The 13882-nt window shown below is 43.7% G+C and overlaps 1 protein-coding gene across 9 annotated transcripts in view; it reads right to left on the bottom strand.

Moving 5' to 3' along the window:
- Positions 1-11806, bottom strand: part of ahcyl2 (adenosylhomocysteinase like 2) — a 65895-nt gene extending 54089 nt beyond the window's left edge. For 3 of the 9 annotated variants that reach the window (XM_033040040.1, XM_033040043.1, XM_033040044.1), the window contains exon 1: positions 3001-3469. In XM_033040040.1, coding sequence (XP_032895931.1) covers positions 3001-3282 — 282 coding nt within the window. In that variant the 5' untranslated portion in view covers positions 3283-3469. Of the gene's footprint in view, positions 1-3000; positions 3491-11623 lie in introns of those variants that run through there. The other 6 variants (XM_033040037.1, XM_033040041.1, XM_033040045.1 and 3 more) reach the window with 5 other exon arrangements.
- Positions 11807-13882: the final 2076 nt, after the last annotated feature.

The following is a 13882-nucleotide window of genomic DNA, read 5'->3' as shown; positions in this document are numbered from 1 at the left end:
TATCAAACATGCTTGAACACGAGAATATCATTTCATTACTTATTAGGACTGATGTAATCTTTATAAAATAAAACAATCCATTGAATAAACTTTAAAATGAGTTCCAAGCACAAACTATCCAGCCTGTGCACCAGACAGATGCAGATAAAGCACTTGCGATTATTGAACAAAAGTATTAAACAACTATTTTTCAGTGAGGGCTATTCATTCCTAGGGCAAAACTCGAAAAAAGCAACATTGGAGATCTGAAAAACATACTTCCCTCATATTTTCTAAAACATGTTTCAGCATTGGAAATATATAATGGCCCTTTGTCTCAGTGTTGGCTTTTGGAATGAACTCTCAAGTTAAGTTCAATCTTTTAATGTTCCTACTGCCTTCATAAATGTATACAAAATTCCTGTTGAATGGTGTTACAAAGTCTAATTACACTATAATTTCAGTCAAATTGTAAAATTTCTGGAGGCATTTAACAAGAAACTCATCCCTTTCTCATCTCACATCTCTCTCCTTCAGCCAAATGCTGCAATCTTGAGCAAATACAGTGCAGGAGGAACTCAGAGAGGCAGGCAGTTTGAAGAAGGGTTCCAATTCTAAAAGTTGCCTGTCCCCAAATGTTGCCTGACCCATGGTCCTCCAGCACTTTATATCTCACCACAAACGTGTTCATTTATCAATTGTCAAATCTATCCTCTTTGGTTGGAACCCTCCTGTCAATGAAATATATTAAACGCCTGCGAAAGTCAGCGTCTCAGCCTTAAAAAAAACAATGTAATCACTGGATGTCACAGTAGAGCAGCTGGTGGAGAGCCACTGCTTTACAGCGAGAGTCCCTGGATCAACTCGGACCTCAGGTTTTGCACATTCTTGCATTGACCGTGTAGGTTCCCGCCCACATCTTACAATGGGTGATCAGCGAGACATTGGTGGGCCGAAGGGCCCATATCCATACTGTATCTCTAAACTAAACATTGCATTTGATGGTCCAAGAGGTCATTTGGCTTTCATAGATATGGTGATTCTGGGTATGCAGTGGTTGACCAGCATGCCGAAGCTTGGCTAATAAACTTAGATAAGAGTCCAAACCCAAAACACAAGTTAATTAGAATATTTGAACTCAATTAAATAAAAAGCTGGCATCTATAACAGCAACGATGTATCTACAAGTAATCTAGTAACTAGATTATCGCAAAGAAAACAATTTTGTCCATTACAGTTCTTCAGGGAATGAAACCTACTATCACAATCTGGTCTGATCTACAATACTCAGTGTGGTTGACTGCAACTTCACTCTTCAACTCAGAAGAAACTAAGAATGGACAATACATGCCAGCAACATCCACACCTAGTGAACAAATAAGAGTCAATATCAGCTCCAAATAGAGCAAACTACTCAATTTCCCTGTCACCCTGCAGTGCTTTTTGCTCAGGTACCTATCCAGTTTCATTTGAGGGTACTTATTGATTCTACTTCCATTACATTGTAGGCATTGAGTTACTAATCATCACCATAATATGCACTTTGGCAAGTCAGTCGCCATGAGTTGTGGCCCCGCTATACAAACGTTAATTAATTTTCAAATAAAATTAAAATCTTAAAAGAAATCCCACCAGGATAATGGGGAAAGGTATCAAGACTGGGTAAAACATAAAATGCTGGTGGAACTCAGCAGACAGGCAGCATATGTGGAAGGAAAGGAATAGACAGCGTTTTAGGTCAAGATCCGTCTTCAATTTGATGGAGTAAAGGGGAAATAGCTGACAGAAGGAGGGAAGGTGAAAAGCTGGGGCAAGAGCTGGAGATACAAGGAACTGCAGCTGCTGGTTTATAAAAAACAAAGTACTGGAGTAACTCAGCAGGTCAGACAGCATCTCTGGAAGACATGGATAGGCAATATTTTGATTTGGGACCCTTCTTTAGACTGCAAGGAGATGAAGGTTGGTTAGATGAGTCAAGTGGGAGAGAGAAAGTGACTGAGGTTGGAGGTGATAAGTGGAGAAGACTACTGCACTACTACTACTGTATGTACGTATATATATTTATTGCTCATTATTCTATGTTCGCTCTTCTGGGGAGATGCTAACTGCATTTCGTTGTCTCTGTACTGTACACTGCACAATGACAATAAAGATTGAATCTGAATCTGACAAAAGAGTGCAGATAGTGGAATCTGGTAAGAAAGATAGAGAGTGAAATGTCCAGAGGGAGGAATGGTGGGTGGAAGGGGGAGGAGAGAAGAGATGAGGGAGAAGAAAAAAAGGAAATCCAGAGCAAGTGAAGAGTGGATAGAAAGGAAAAGAACTCTGTGCCAGGAGCAGCAAGAGTGACAGAAAACTGTTTGAGGGATGGGATGTATTGGTTAATGAGATAGCTTTAAAAAACACAGAAACGATGGGCAGAATGGTTTCTCTTTGGGTTGTACCAGTAATGAAGAGCTGGTCAAAATGAGGAGCTGAGTTTAAAGAAGGGTCCATGTCCTTCCTCTTAAGGCTAACGGAATCAAGGGATATGGGAAGAAAGCAGGAACGGGGTACTGATTTTGGATGATCAGCCATGATCACATTGAATGGCGCTGCTGGCTCGAAGGGCCTACTCCTGCACCTATGTTTCTATGCTGCCTGACCCGCTGGTTACCAAAGATCCTAGAGCTATAGGATCTTTGCTGATTACTCCAGCACTGTGTGTTCTGTGCCAGAGGCGAGCGGATTACTACACGGGGCAAGCCAGACGTTCCGCCCAGAGATATCTTTGGTTCCGCCCCGGTGAGCAGGGCCTCGTTCGTCCAACACAGCCCGGCGGTTAACCTTCCGCCGCAAAGAGAAAGGTCCCCGATTGCAGTTAACCACCGACTCCATCTGGTCAGGACCACACGGACCCTTTTATCTTGCGGCTGTTGAGAGCACAGGGGTACGAGATGGAGAACTATGAGGAACTGAGTGAGTGAGTGAGTGTGGGAGAGAGGCAGAAAGGATTTGCCGGTCAGGCTGACGGCGCCTCACCTTTTTCACGGTCCGCGGCGCTTCCATGACGGTGCCGTCCGCGTTGAACGTGTCCCCGTTCTGCGCGGCCTCCACCCGCTTCATCGCCGACTTGGCGTCCTTGGCCGCGGTGCTTAGCGGCGGTAGGTGATGCTGCTTGACTTCCTCCGCCGAGGTTGTAGCCGTGGGCTCCACGTCTTTTGTCTGGACGCCGTTGCCCTCGGCGCTCACCTTCTCCGGGGCCACCACGGCCTCTCTCAGCTCCACCTCGGCCAGCTTGGCCGTGACTACCTGCAGCGACATCTTTTTTTACCCTGCTCCCTTTTTCTCCCCCTCTCTCACTCGCTTATCTTTATCGAAATGCGACGGTTTCTCTCACAATCCCGACTGTTGCACTGGCAGCGCTAGCGGACTGTGCTCTCTCTCCGCTCCGCCTCTCGAAACTTCCAACCGCCCGCGTTGCCGGGCCTTGTAGTTCTTCGTGTCTACTGGTGGCGCCGCCCGCCCCACACGTCACGGGCGCGCAAAGCCTTTCGGTTAACGTAGTTCAGTTCGCCAGCCTGACACCAGAGTTGAAGATTCAGATTCAGATTCAACTTTAATTGTCATTGTGCAGTGTACAGTACAGAGACAACGAGATGCAGTTAGCATCTCCCTAGAAGAGCGACATAGAATATGAGCAATAAATACATTTATTTACGTGCAAACAGTCATAGTGTTTTTCCTGGTGGGAGGAGTGGGGGGTGGGGGTGATTGGCAGTCACCGAGGTACAGTGTTGAGTAGTGTAACAGCCGCAGGGAAGAAGCTGTTCCTGGACCTACTGGTCCAGCAACGGAGAGACCTGTAGCGCCTCTTGAAACTACACATCCCACAACGCCACACGTTTACGTATGTTATGGCATTTCACTCCACCTTGCGAGTTGCAATGTGTAAGAAAGGCATGCAAATGCTGGTTTAAAAGCAGGAGGAACTCAGCGGGTCAGGCAGCATCTCTGGAGAAAAGTAATAGGTGACGTTTCGGGTCGAGACCCTTCACCCGTCTATTTTTTTCTCTCCAGAGATGCTGCCTGACCCGCTGAATTACTCCAGCATTTTATGTCTCTTGCGTGTTGCAGTGTGATCTACTCCAGAGGATCGGAAAGTTCGGGCAGGATTATTAAAAATATATATCAATGTGGGGGTCGGGGACTATTGAGGTCAGAGAAGGAGGCGGAGAATCGATAACTTGAAGTAACTCGATAACTGAATTAAAAAATAAAAATAAATGTAGACACAAGGAATTGCAGATGATGATTTACAGAAAAAGATACAAAGTGCTGGAATAACAGCGCACCGGGCAGCATTTCTGGAGAACATGGATAGGTCGGGACCCTCTGGTTGAAAAACGGAAATGTAACCAATCCATGTTCTCCTGGGAGAACCCTAACCCGCCGAGTTACTTTGCTCCAGTTTGTGTCTTGTTTTTTTGTTTAAAAAAAGGCAACAAATGGCAGGTCACATAAAATCATTAACAAGTGAAACACGGTTAATTTTACACGTCAATTAATTCTGATGAAATGTCATTCGGGCATAAAAAACTCTCACGCTGCAATCGTGAGCAAGAAATAAAGCGCTGGCGGAACTCAGCAGGTCAGGCAGCATCCGTGGAGAGAATGGACAACTCTGAAGAAAGGTACCGACCCGACCAGAAACGTGGTCTGTCAGTCCCCTCTACAGATACAGCCTGATCCTCTGAATTCCACCAGCACTTTTTTTTTTTTAACAGGAACATTAACTCTAATTCGTACTGCACTAAAGTTGACTCATCTCCTTTCTATTTTCAGCATTTGCTATTTTTATTTAATCACCATGGTAGGCACTGTTGCATACATTTTTCTTTGAATTGTCTGAAACATATCTGTTGACTAATGTAAACATCTGGGAAGAGCTCATCCATCAAGAGCAGAGCTAGACAAAAAAAAGCATATTTTCAATTCAAAGAAGGAGGCTTGTGAAATTGTCAGAAATTGTAGCGGACGTGAGGATTGGTATCATTTCAAAATTCAATGGTTCAATCAATTCGGTGATTCGATGGTTCTTTATTGTCACATGTACAGAGGTACAGTGATTGTTTTGCATAGTTCAGTAAAGTTTTTTTATAAGCACAACCTTAGATTAGGTACAAAATGTATAGAAATAATCAACTGAGACAATATACAAGAGTAATGGTTTTGGCACCATTTTCAAAGTCCAGTTCAGTAAAGAAGGACCAAGAATTGAAGAAAAGATAGAAGGCGAGAGTAAGCTGTCAAGAAACATAAAAATGGACATGTAATAAAGAAGATGACTAGAGGCAACTGTGAAATACAGATAGAGGAGAGGTTATAATGGAGAATTTCATTTTTTATATTTCCTTATGATATAGGAGGTAATTTGGCCCATTAATTCCAGCTATCAGGGAATCCCATTCCTTCGACATGTCCTTATAACCGATTATCTCTGTTATGCCCCAGCTTTAACCACCCTTAAATTGACTGCTCCCTCCAACCTCACAGTAATTTACATTAACTAATTAACAGTCAGCACATCTTTGGGGTTTGGAAGGAAACTGAAGCAACTAAGTACAACCCAGGTGTTACAGCAAGATCTTGCAAACATCATAAATGTGTAGGAAGGAACTGCAGATGCTGGTTTAAACCGAAGATAGACACAAAAAGCTGGAGTAACTCAGCAGGACTGGCAGCATCTCTGGAGAGAAGGAATGGGTGACGTTTCGGGTTGACGTCCTTCTTCAGTCAGGATTGAACCCTGTTTACTGGAGCTGTGAGACGGCTGCACTATCTGCAATTCCACTGCAGATTTAAAAAAGTCCAAAGAACCAAGGATATAATCAGAAGAAGGAACTGAAAAAAATTATTACAAGTAAAAATCTTTGTGTGCAGCTGATGAGCTTGTAAGCTGATAAATCCCAAGGACTCATTTTGTATTTTGTTATGACATGGAAGGTGATATAGCCCATTGAATCTATGCTGGCTCTCGGAGCATTCTGATCAGTCCAATTCCCAAAATTATTTCCCTGTAGCCTATTCTCTTCTTAATGACCATTAACTCCCCACAGATTCTCCCAACATCCACCTCCAACATCCACTTACATCATGAAAGTCAGTCCAATAAATCTGGCGAAGCAGTACAATATTTCAAACTGGATTTTGTTCATCTGAGAGGTTATTGATCTAGGCTTAAAGAAAGTTGTGCGTGATCATAAACACACTCTAGGAAAGCCAGAAATCCTGTGTTTTGGCCAGAATGGTAAGACAAGGAGTTAATTCCTTGTAATAAGTATTATTATTCACCCTGTTGGTTGGGTGCGAATTTGACTACAAAAAGACACAAACATAGAAACATAGGAAATAGGTGCAGGAGTAGGCCATTCGGCCCTTCGAGCCATTCAATATGTACAGCCATTCAATATGATCATGGCTGATCATCCAAAATCAGTACCCTGTTCCGGCTTTTTCCCCATATCCCATATCTCTTGATTCCCTTAGCCCTAAGAGCTAAATCTAACTCTCTTGAAAACATCCAATGAATTGGTCTCTGCCTTCTTTGGCAGAGAATTCCACAGATTCACAACTCTCTGGGTGAAAACGTTTTTCCTCATATCAGTCCTAAATGGCCTACCACTTATTCTTAAACTGTGACCCCTGGTTCAGGATTCCCCTAACATCGGGAACATTTTTCCTGCATCTACCCTGCCCAGTCCTCTAAGAATTTTATATGTTTCTATAAGATCTCCTCTCATCCTTATAAATTCCAGCAAATACAAGCCCAGTTGACCCATTCTTTCATCATATGTCTGTCCTGCCATCCTGGAAATTCCCTCAATAGCAATAATGTCCTTCCTCAAATTAGGAGACCAGAATTGCATACAATACTCCAGGTGCGGTCTCACCAGAACCCTGTACAACTGCAGTAGGACCTCCTTGCTCCTAAACTCAAATCCTCTCGCAATGAAGGCCAACATGTCATTAGCTTTCTTCACTGCCTGCTATATCTGCATTCTTACTTTCAGTGACTGATGTACAAGCACACCCAGGTCTCATTGCCCCTCACCTTCTCCTAATCTGACACCATTCAGACAATAATCTGCCTTCCTGTTCTTGCCACCAAAATGGATAACCTCACATTCACATCCACATTATACTGCATCTGCCATGCTTCTGCCCACTCACCCAACCTATCCAAGTCACCTTGCAGCCTCATAACATCCTCTTCGCAGCTCACACTGTCACCCAGCTTTGTGTCATCCGCAAACTTAGAGATGTTACATTTAATTCCATTGTCAAAATCGTTAATATATACTGTAAACAACTGGGATTCCAGCACCGAGCCTCGCGGCACCCCACTAGTCACTGCCTGCCATTCTGAAAAAGACCCGTTAACTCCTCTTTGCTTCCTGACTGCCAACTAGTTCTCTATCCATGTCAATACCCTACTCCCAATACCATGTGCTCTAATTTTGCACACTAATCTCTTGTGTGGGACCTTGTCAAAGGTTTTTTGAAAGTCCAGATACACCACATCCACTGGCTCTCCTTATCCTTTCTACTTGTTACATCTGCAAAAAATTCCAAAATATTAGTCAAGCATGATTTATTTCCTCTTCATAAATCCATGCTGACTTTGACTAATCCCGTCACTGCTTTCCAAATGGTTAATAATTTCCTGTTTTCTCTCTCCCTCCTTTCTTAAAAAGTGGAGTTACACTGGCTACCCTCCAGTCCACAGGAACTGATCCAGAGTCGAGAGAACATTGGAAAATGATTGCCAATGCATCCACGATTTCTAGGGCCATCTCCTTGAGTACTCTGGGATGCAGACCATCAGGCCCTGGGGATTTATCTGCCTTCAGTCCCAACAGTTTACCGAACACCATTTTCTGACTAATGTGGATTCCAGTTCCTCCCTCCTACTAGATCCTCGGTGCCCTAGTATTTCTGGGAGATTGTTTGTGTCTTTCTTAGTGAAGACAGAACCAAAGTACTCGTTTAACTGCCATTAACTATTCTGCCATTTCCTTGTTTCCCATTATAAATTCACCTGTCTCTGACTGCAAGGGGCCTACATTCGTCTTCACTAATCTTTTCCTTTTTACATACCTAAATAAACTTTTACAGTCAGTTTTTATATTCTCCGCAAGCTTTCTTTCATGCTCTTTCCCCCCCCCCCCCCCTCTTAATTAACCCCATTGTCCTCCTCTGTTGAGTTCTAAATTTCTCCCAGTCCTCTGGTTTGCCGCTTGTTCTGGTCAATTTATATGTCTCTTTGGTGGATTTAACATCTTCCTCAACTTCCCTCGTCAGCCACGGTTGAGCCGCCTTCCCAATTTTATTTTTTCACCAGACAGGGATGAACAATTTCTGGAGTTCAGATCATCCATGCGGTTTTTAAATCTTTGCCATTGCATCTCCACTGTCAACCCTTTAAGTATAATTAGCCAATTCCCATCGCATACTTTTGAAGTCTCCTTTATTCAAGTTCAGGACCCAGCCCCCATATGCCCTGATGGTATTACAGTTACCGAGACCGACGTCAGAAGATCTTTCAGGGGGGTGAACCCTCGGAAAGCACCTGGACCTGATGGTATACCCGGTCGAGTTCTCAAAACCTGTGCAGACCAACTGGCTGAAGTTTTTGCGGACATTTTCAAACTCTCATTATTGAGGTCTGAGATTCCCGCCTGCTTTAAGAGGGCATCAATAATACCGGTGCCCAAGAAGAGTAAGATGACGTGCCTCAACGACTATCGACCAGTGGCACTAACGTCCGTGGTGATGAAGTGCTTTGAGAGGTTCCTACAATACAATACAATTCAATTTATTGTCATTTGGACCCCTGAGGTCCAAACGAAATGCCGTTTCTGCAGCCATACATTACAAACAAATAGACCCAAGACACAACATAATTTACATAAACATCCATCACATTGTTGTGATGGAAGGCCAAAAAAACTTCTCTCTCCACTGCACTCTCCCCCCCCCCCGATGTCAGAGTCAAAGTCAAAGTCAAAGCCCCCGGCGGGCGATGGCGATTGTCCCGTGGCCATTAAAGCCACGCCGGGTGATGCAAGGTCGCACACCGGGTCTTGGTGTTAGAACCCCCGGCGTGCGCTCGCAGAGACCCGCGGACATTCCAAGCCGCGCGGGGCGGTGCTGTAAGGCCCCGCTCCAGGAGCTCTTCAACCCCGCAACTCGGGCGGGAGAAGTCGCCGCTGCGGAAGCCCCGAAAAGCGGTCTCCCTCCAGGGTCCCGCGGGCTCCCTGTGTCACTGTCCGCCAAACCCGCAGTTGCAGCCACCGAAGCTCCGGGGGTCGGGCCGCAGCAGCGTCCACCACAGCTCCACCCGCTCTGGACTCGGCCAGCTCCGCGACGGTGAGGTGAGTAGTCGGCACCAGAGCCCCCGGTCTTCCTGTTGGAGGCCGCTCCTCGTTGCAGCCCCAACGACAACGGAGACCCGACAAAGAAAAGGTCGGGTCTCCCGTGCAGGGAGAGATTTAAAAGTTACCCCCAACCCCCCCACACCACCCCCACACACATACCCCAACAAAAATAACAAAAACTACATAAAAACATAGACATAAAATAATAAAAACGCAGACGGACTGCAGAGGCCGCTGCAGACGAGAGTCGCGCCGCCTACCGGATCGAATCCTTATGGTGCATATCAACTCCTACCTCAACAAGAACCTCGACCCACTGCAGTTTGCCTACTGTCACGACAGATCAACGGAGAATGAGATCTCACTGGCTCTCCACTCAGCACTGGACCACTTGGAAAATAAAAACACTTACGTCAGGCTGTTGTTTATAGACTACAGCTCGGCATTCAATACCATCATCCCCTCCAAGCAGGTTCCCATCTGGGCTTACATCAGAGACCCACACCATCCTGGCCACACACTCATTTCACCCCTGCCATCGGGAAGAAGGTACAGGAACCTGAAAACTCTAACGTCCAGGTTCAGTACAACCTCAAATACACTACAACCTCAAATAAGCTCTAAACTACAATCTGCACTGTATATTGATTTTAGAAAAAACGCTGCCACTTACGGCTGTGATTTTTTGGCCATCTTATTCAGAGTCCTCCTCTGCTGGTCAGGACAAGAGGATTTTTCCCATTGATGAAAAATAAAAGACTTATTAATGTTTAATTCTCTCTCCTGAAGGCCACGCCCCTTCCAGGGGAACTATAAAACCCGGAAGTGTTGAGTGCCTCAGTCAGTCTCTGCAAGATGAAGCGAGAGAGCCCGTGGGGGATGGGGGGAGGGGAGAGAGAGCCGGGGGGGGGGTGGAGAGAGAGCCCAGGGGGAGGGGAGAGAGAGCCCGGGGGGAGGGGAGGGGCTCAGAACCTCACGAGCGCTCGGTAGCTGCAGTACAGAGCCCACTTGCTCGTTCTTTCTGCGTCTTTTGAAGAATGGAGGGTTGAGGGGGGAGGGAGTGACATCACTCACTGCGCGTGGAGTATAGGGCAGCAGGCCGCGAGGAGCAGAGCCATTGTGACATCATCAGCGAGACCATCTCATTTATTTTCCAAGTTATTTGAATTTTTTGAACATTTTCATAAATAACTCGAGAAATAATGCATGAAATTTTCAGATAAGGTGATTTTTGACATAATGGCGTAAATCTATCAGAATATGTGAACATTTCACCGTTAGTGCGTCATGTTTTCAAGGAGATGTGAAACACACGAACATCGCACAATACACACACATCCAAGATCAGAGTTTTATAAGTATAAAATATATATACAATATATGTGTGTACTTGTGGGTATGTGTATATATACTCACTGATTTTTTTTTCATGTTTATCATATTGTTTACAGTGTACTATGTTTACATATTCTGTTGTGCTGCAGCAAGTAAGAATTTCATTGTTCTATCTGGGACACATGACAATAAAACACTGTTGGGCCATTCTTTGGAAAGTGAACCAAAATGCCACACACATGACCATATGTCATTTACGTGAAGTAATACATTTTAAAAAATTTGTAAGGGATTAATCTTATTCCTTGCTATTTTCCTGCCTACAGAACTATAATGCATGTCTGCTAAAGATATGAACATTCTAGCTTTTTTTAATTCAGAGTTTGTAAGATAAAACTGAGTTATGAAAAAATGCTTCCGTGTGAGGTAACGCACATGGCCCGTCATATTTGACCTCTAACCCTAAACAAACATTGTCAGCATAACATAAAAATTTCACGATAAATTGAAAAAAATGAATCATACAGTACAAAACAATATACCTGTAATGCATTCAGAATTAAGAGATCTATTCCACAATTGTGCATATTTTTGGTCACACACATGACTAAGAATGGGCCTCTTGACTTGAATTAACTGTGTCACTCTCCATCCTAATGCAGAATTCCACCATATTATGATCACTGTTGCCCAAGGGGCCTTGCACAACAAGATCGCTAAGCTAACTAATCCTTCCTCATTACACAATACCCAGTCGAGGATGGTCTGCCTGCTGGTCGGTTCTTCTACATATTAGTTTAAACGCCCATCCAATATACATTCCAGGAAATCATCCTCCTCAGCACTGTTACCAATTTGGTGGGCCCAGTCTATATGTAGATTAAACTCACCGGATTTAGGCTCCAGTCTCTGCGGAGGCGTGGGTTCGAATCCCACCGCTGACACCATGTTGTACTTCGTGGTCCGGTATCTGTTATACCATTGTTAAGACTCTGGAATGGCCGCAAGTACACCTATTTAGGGGTTTGAAGCTGAACATAAATCAAGGCTCTGTTTATTTCACTTCCATCTGGAAAGGGAGTGCCCCGCACAAATTACATAATTCCCACATATACATGTTGCTACACGGGCAAACAAAGTAGTCCTTGTGATATAACAAAGTAGTCCTTGCAATATCACAACAATGATAACCACTGTACCTTTGCTACACGCATCCCTAATTTCCTGCTTGATGCTATCCCCAACCTCCTTACTGCTGTTTGGTGGTCTGTATACAACTCCAAGCGTTTTCTGCCCTTAGCTATTTCGCAGTTCTACCCATACCGATTCTACAGCATCCAAGCAAATGTTTCTCCTTGCTATTGCATTAATTTCTTTACCTAACAATCCTACCTCACCTTCTCTTCCTTTCTGTCTATCCTTCCTGAATATCAAATATCCCTGCATGTTTAGCACCCAGCCTTGGTCACCCTGGAGCCATGTCTCCGTAATTCCAACTATATCATATCCCTTAACTACTAACTGCACATTCAATTCATCCACCTTATTTCTAATGCTCCTCGCATTAAGGTACAAAGCTTTCAGGATCGTTTTTTCTTATCTCCGTTCTATCTTTTGCTTCTGTCGTCCTTTTATGGCCCTCTGTCTCCTTGCATTGGGGCCCATCCCCCTGCCCAGTTGGAGCAACTCAGCTAGAGTAACTCAGATGGCCAAGCAGCATCTTTGGAGAACATGCATAGGTGACGTTTCGGGTTGGAACCCTTCTTCAGATTGAAGAGATGCTGCCTGACCTGCTGAATTACTCCAGCACTTTGTGTTTTTTTGGGTTTTTTTTGGCTTAAACTAGCATCTGCAGTTCCATGTATCTCTGATATTTTACTACGATGGTTCTTATGGTGGAACAGCATGGTGTCAACCACCGACTAACGTACAAACAATTCATCCATAACGATAGAAGAGCTAACCCAGCATAAATAAGCTTCCATAGTTCCTGGAGGAGAAAACTGTAAAATGAACAATTGAAAAAAACATTCGATGTTTATTGGTTTAACTTTTTATTGTAAAATGATCAGGTGAAAAACATTTTATTAAGTAGATGCAAACTAAGAAATTAAGCATTATAAATGACAATTTCCCCACTACAAAATTCTTGCACTACAGCCCTCTATGTACACTGATCGAAATTAAGTTTTAAATGGCTATATATGATAGAAAAATAACCATTTACATTTCTATACAAAAATATCATTTTCAGTATTTGATAGAAATAGACTATGTGTTGGCAGAGATGGGGAACCGGGCGAGGATCAGGCATTTCCAAGATCTCTTTGTCAGGTGTTTATTGGATTCACACATGTACATCCATGCAATGCATGCTTGTTTACCTGTATGTTTGTTTTTACCTTGAATGTTAGTGTGTAATGAGCAATAGCAAATCAGCAGTGACTGGCAAATAAAAGTGGGGAGAGACTTGGAATGGAGTGCCAATTTGCTATCACCCATGTTGCTCTTAAAAACAATCTTAACATTACTCCTGATAAAGTGCACCTCACATTTCATGAGTAACAATACCAACAATTTATCTTTTAGAGTAACAAAGGCAACACAGAAAAGTAAATGTTTTTTAAACTGTAGGATGTGTTCAAAGATCAGTGTTGGAATGGTTAACAAACTATCACTCTGTAGTCTACGTTCCATCATCGAAAGGCCGATTTGCTTAGGACAGTCAGTGAGGGCCTTGACCCGCAACATATAAGAGAACATGTGGTTCCTCACTGGCAAACTTAGAAAATTCCAATCCTCACCCTATATCAACAAATTGTAATAGTAAGCAATGGAATCTTTGTAATTAAAAGTGCACAGAACAATTCCTGATTAGACACAAAATGCTGGAGTAACTCAGCGGGACAGGCAGCATCTCTGGATAGAAGGAATGGGTGACGTTTCGGGTTGAGACCCTTCTTCAGATGTTTCAAGTCGATAGTCTCACCCATTCCTTCTATCCAGAGATGCTGCCTGTCCTGCTAAGTTACTCTAGCATTTTGTGTCTATGTTCGGTGTAAATCAGCATCTGCAGTTTCTTTCTACACAATAGACACAAAATGCTGGAGTAACTCAGCAGGACCTTGCTACACAATTCCTGATTATAT

The sequence above is a fragment of the Amblyraja radiata genome, chromosome 21 (assembly GCF_010909765.2).
Source record: "Amblyraja radiata isolate CabotCenter1 chromosome 21, sAmbRad1.1.pri, whole genome shotgun sequence".
Taxonomy (NCBI): domain Eukaryota; kingdom Metazoa; phylum Chordata; class Chondrichthyes; order Rajiformes; family Rajidae; genus Amblyraja; species Amblyraja radiata.
This window is presented reverse-complemented; position numbering and strand designations above follow the sequence as displayed.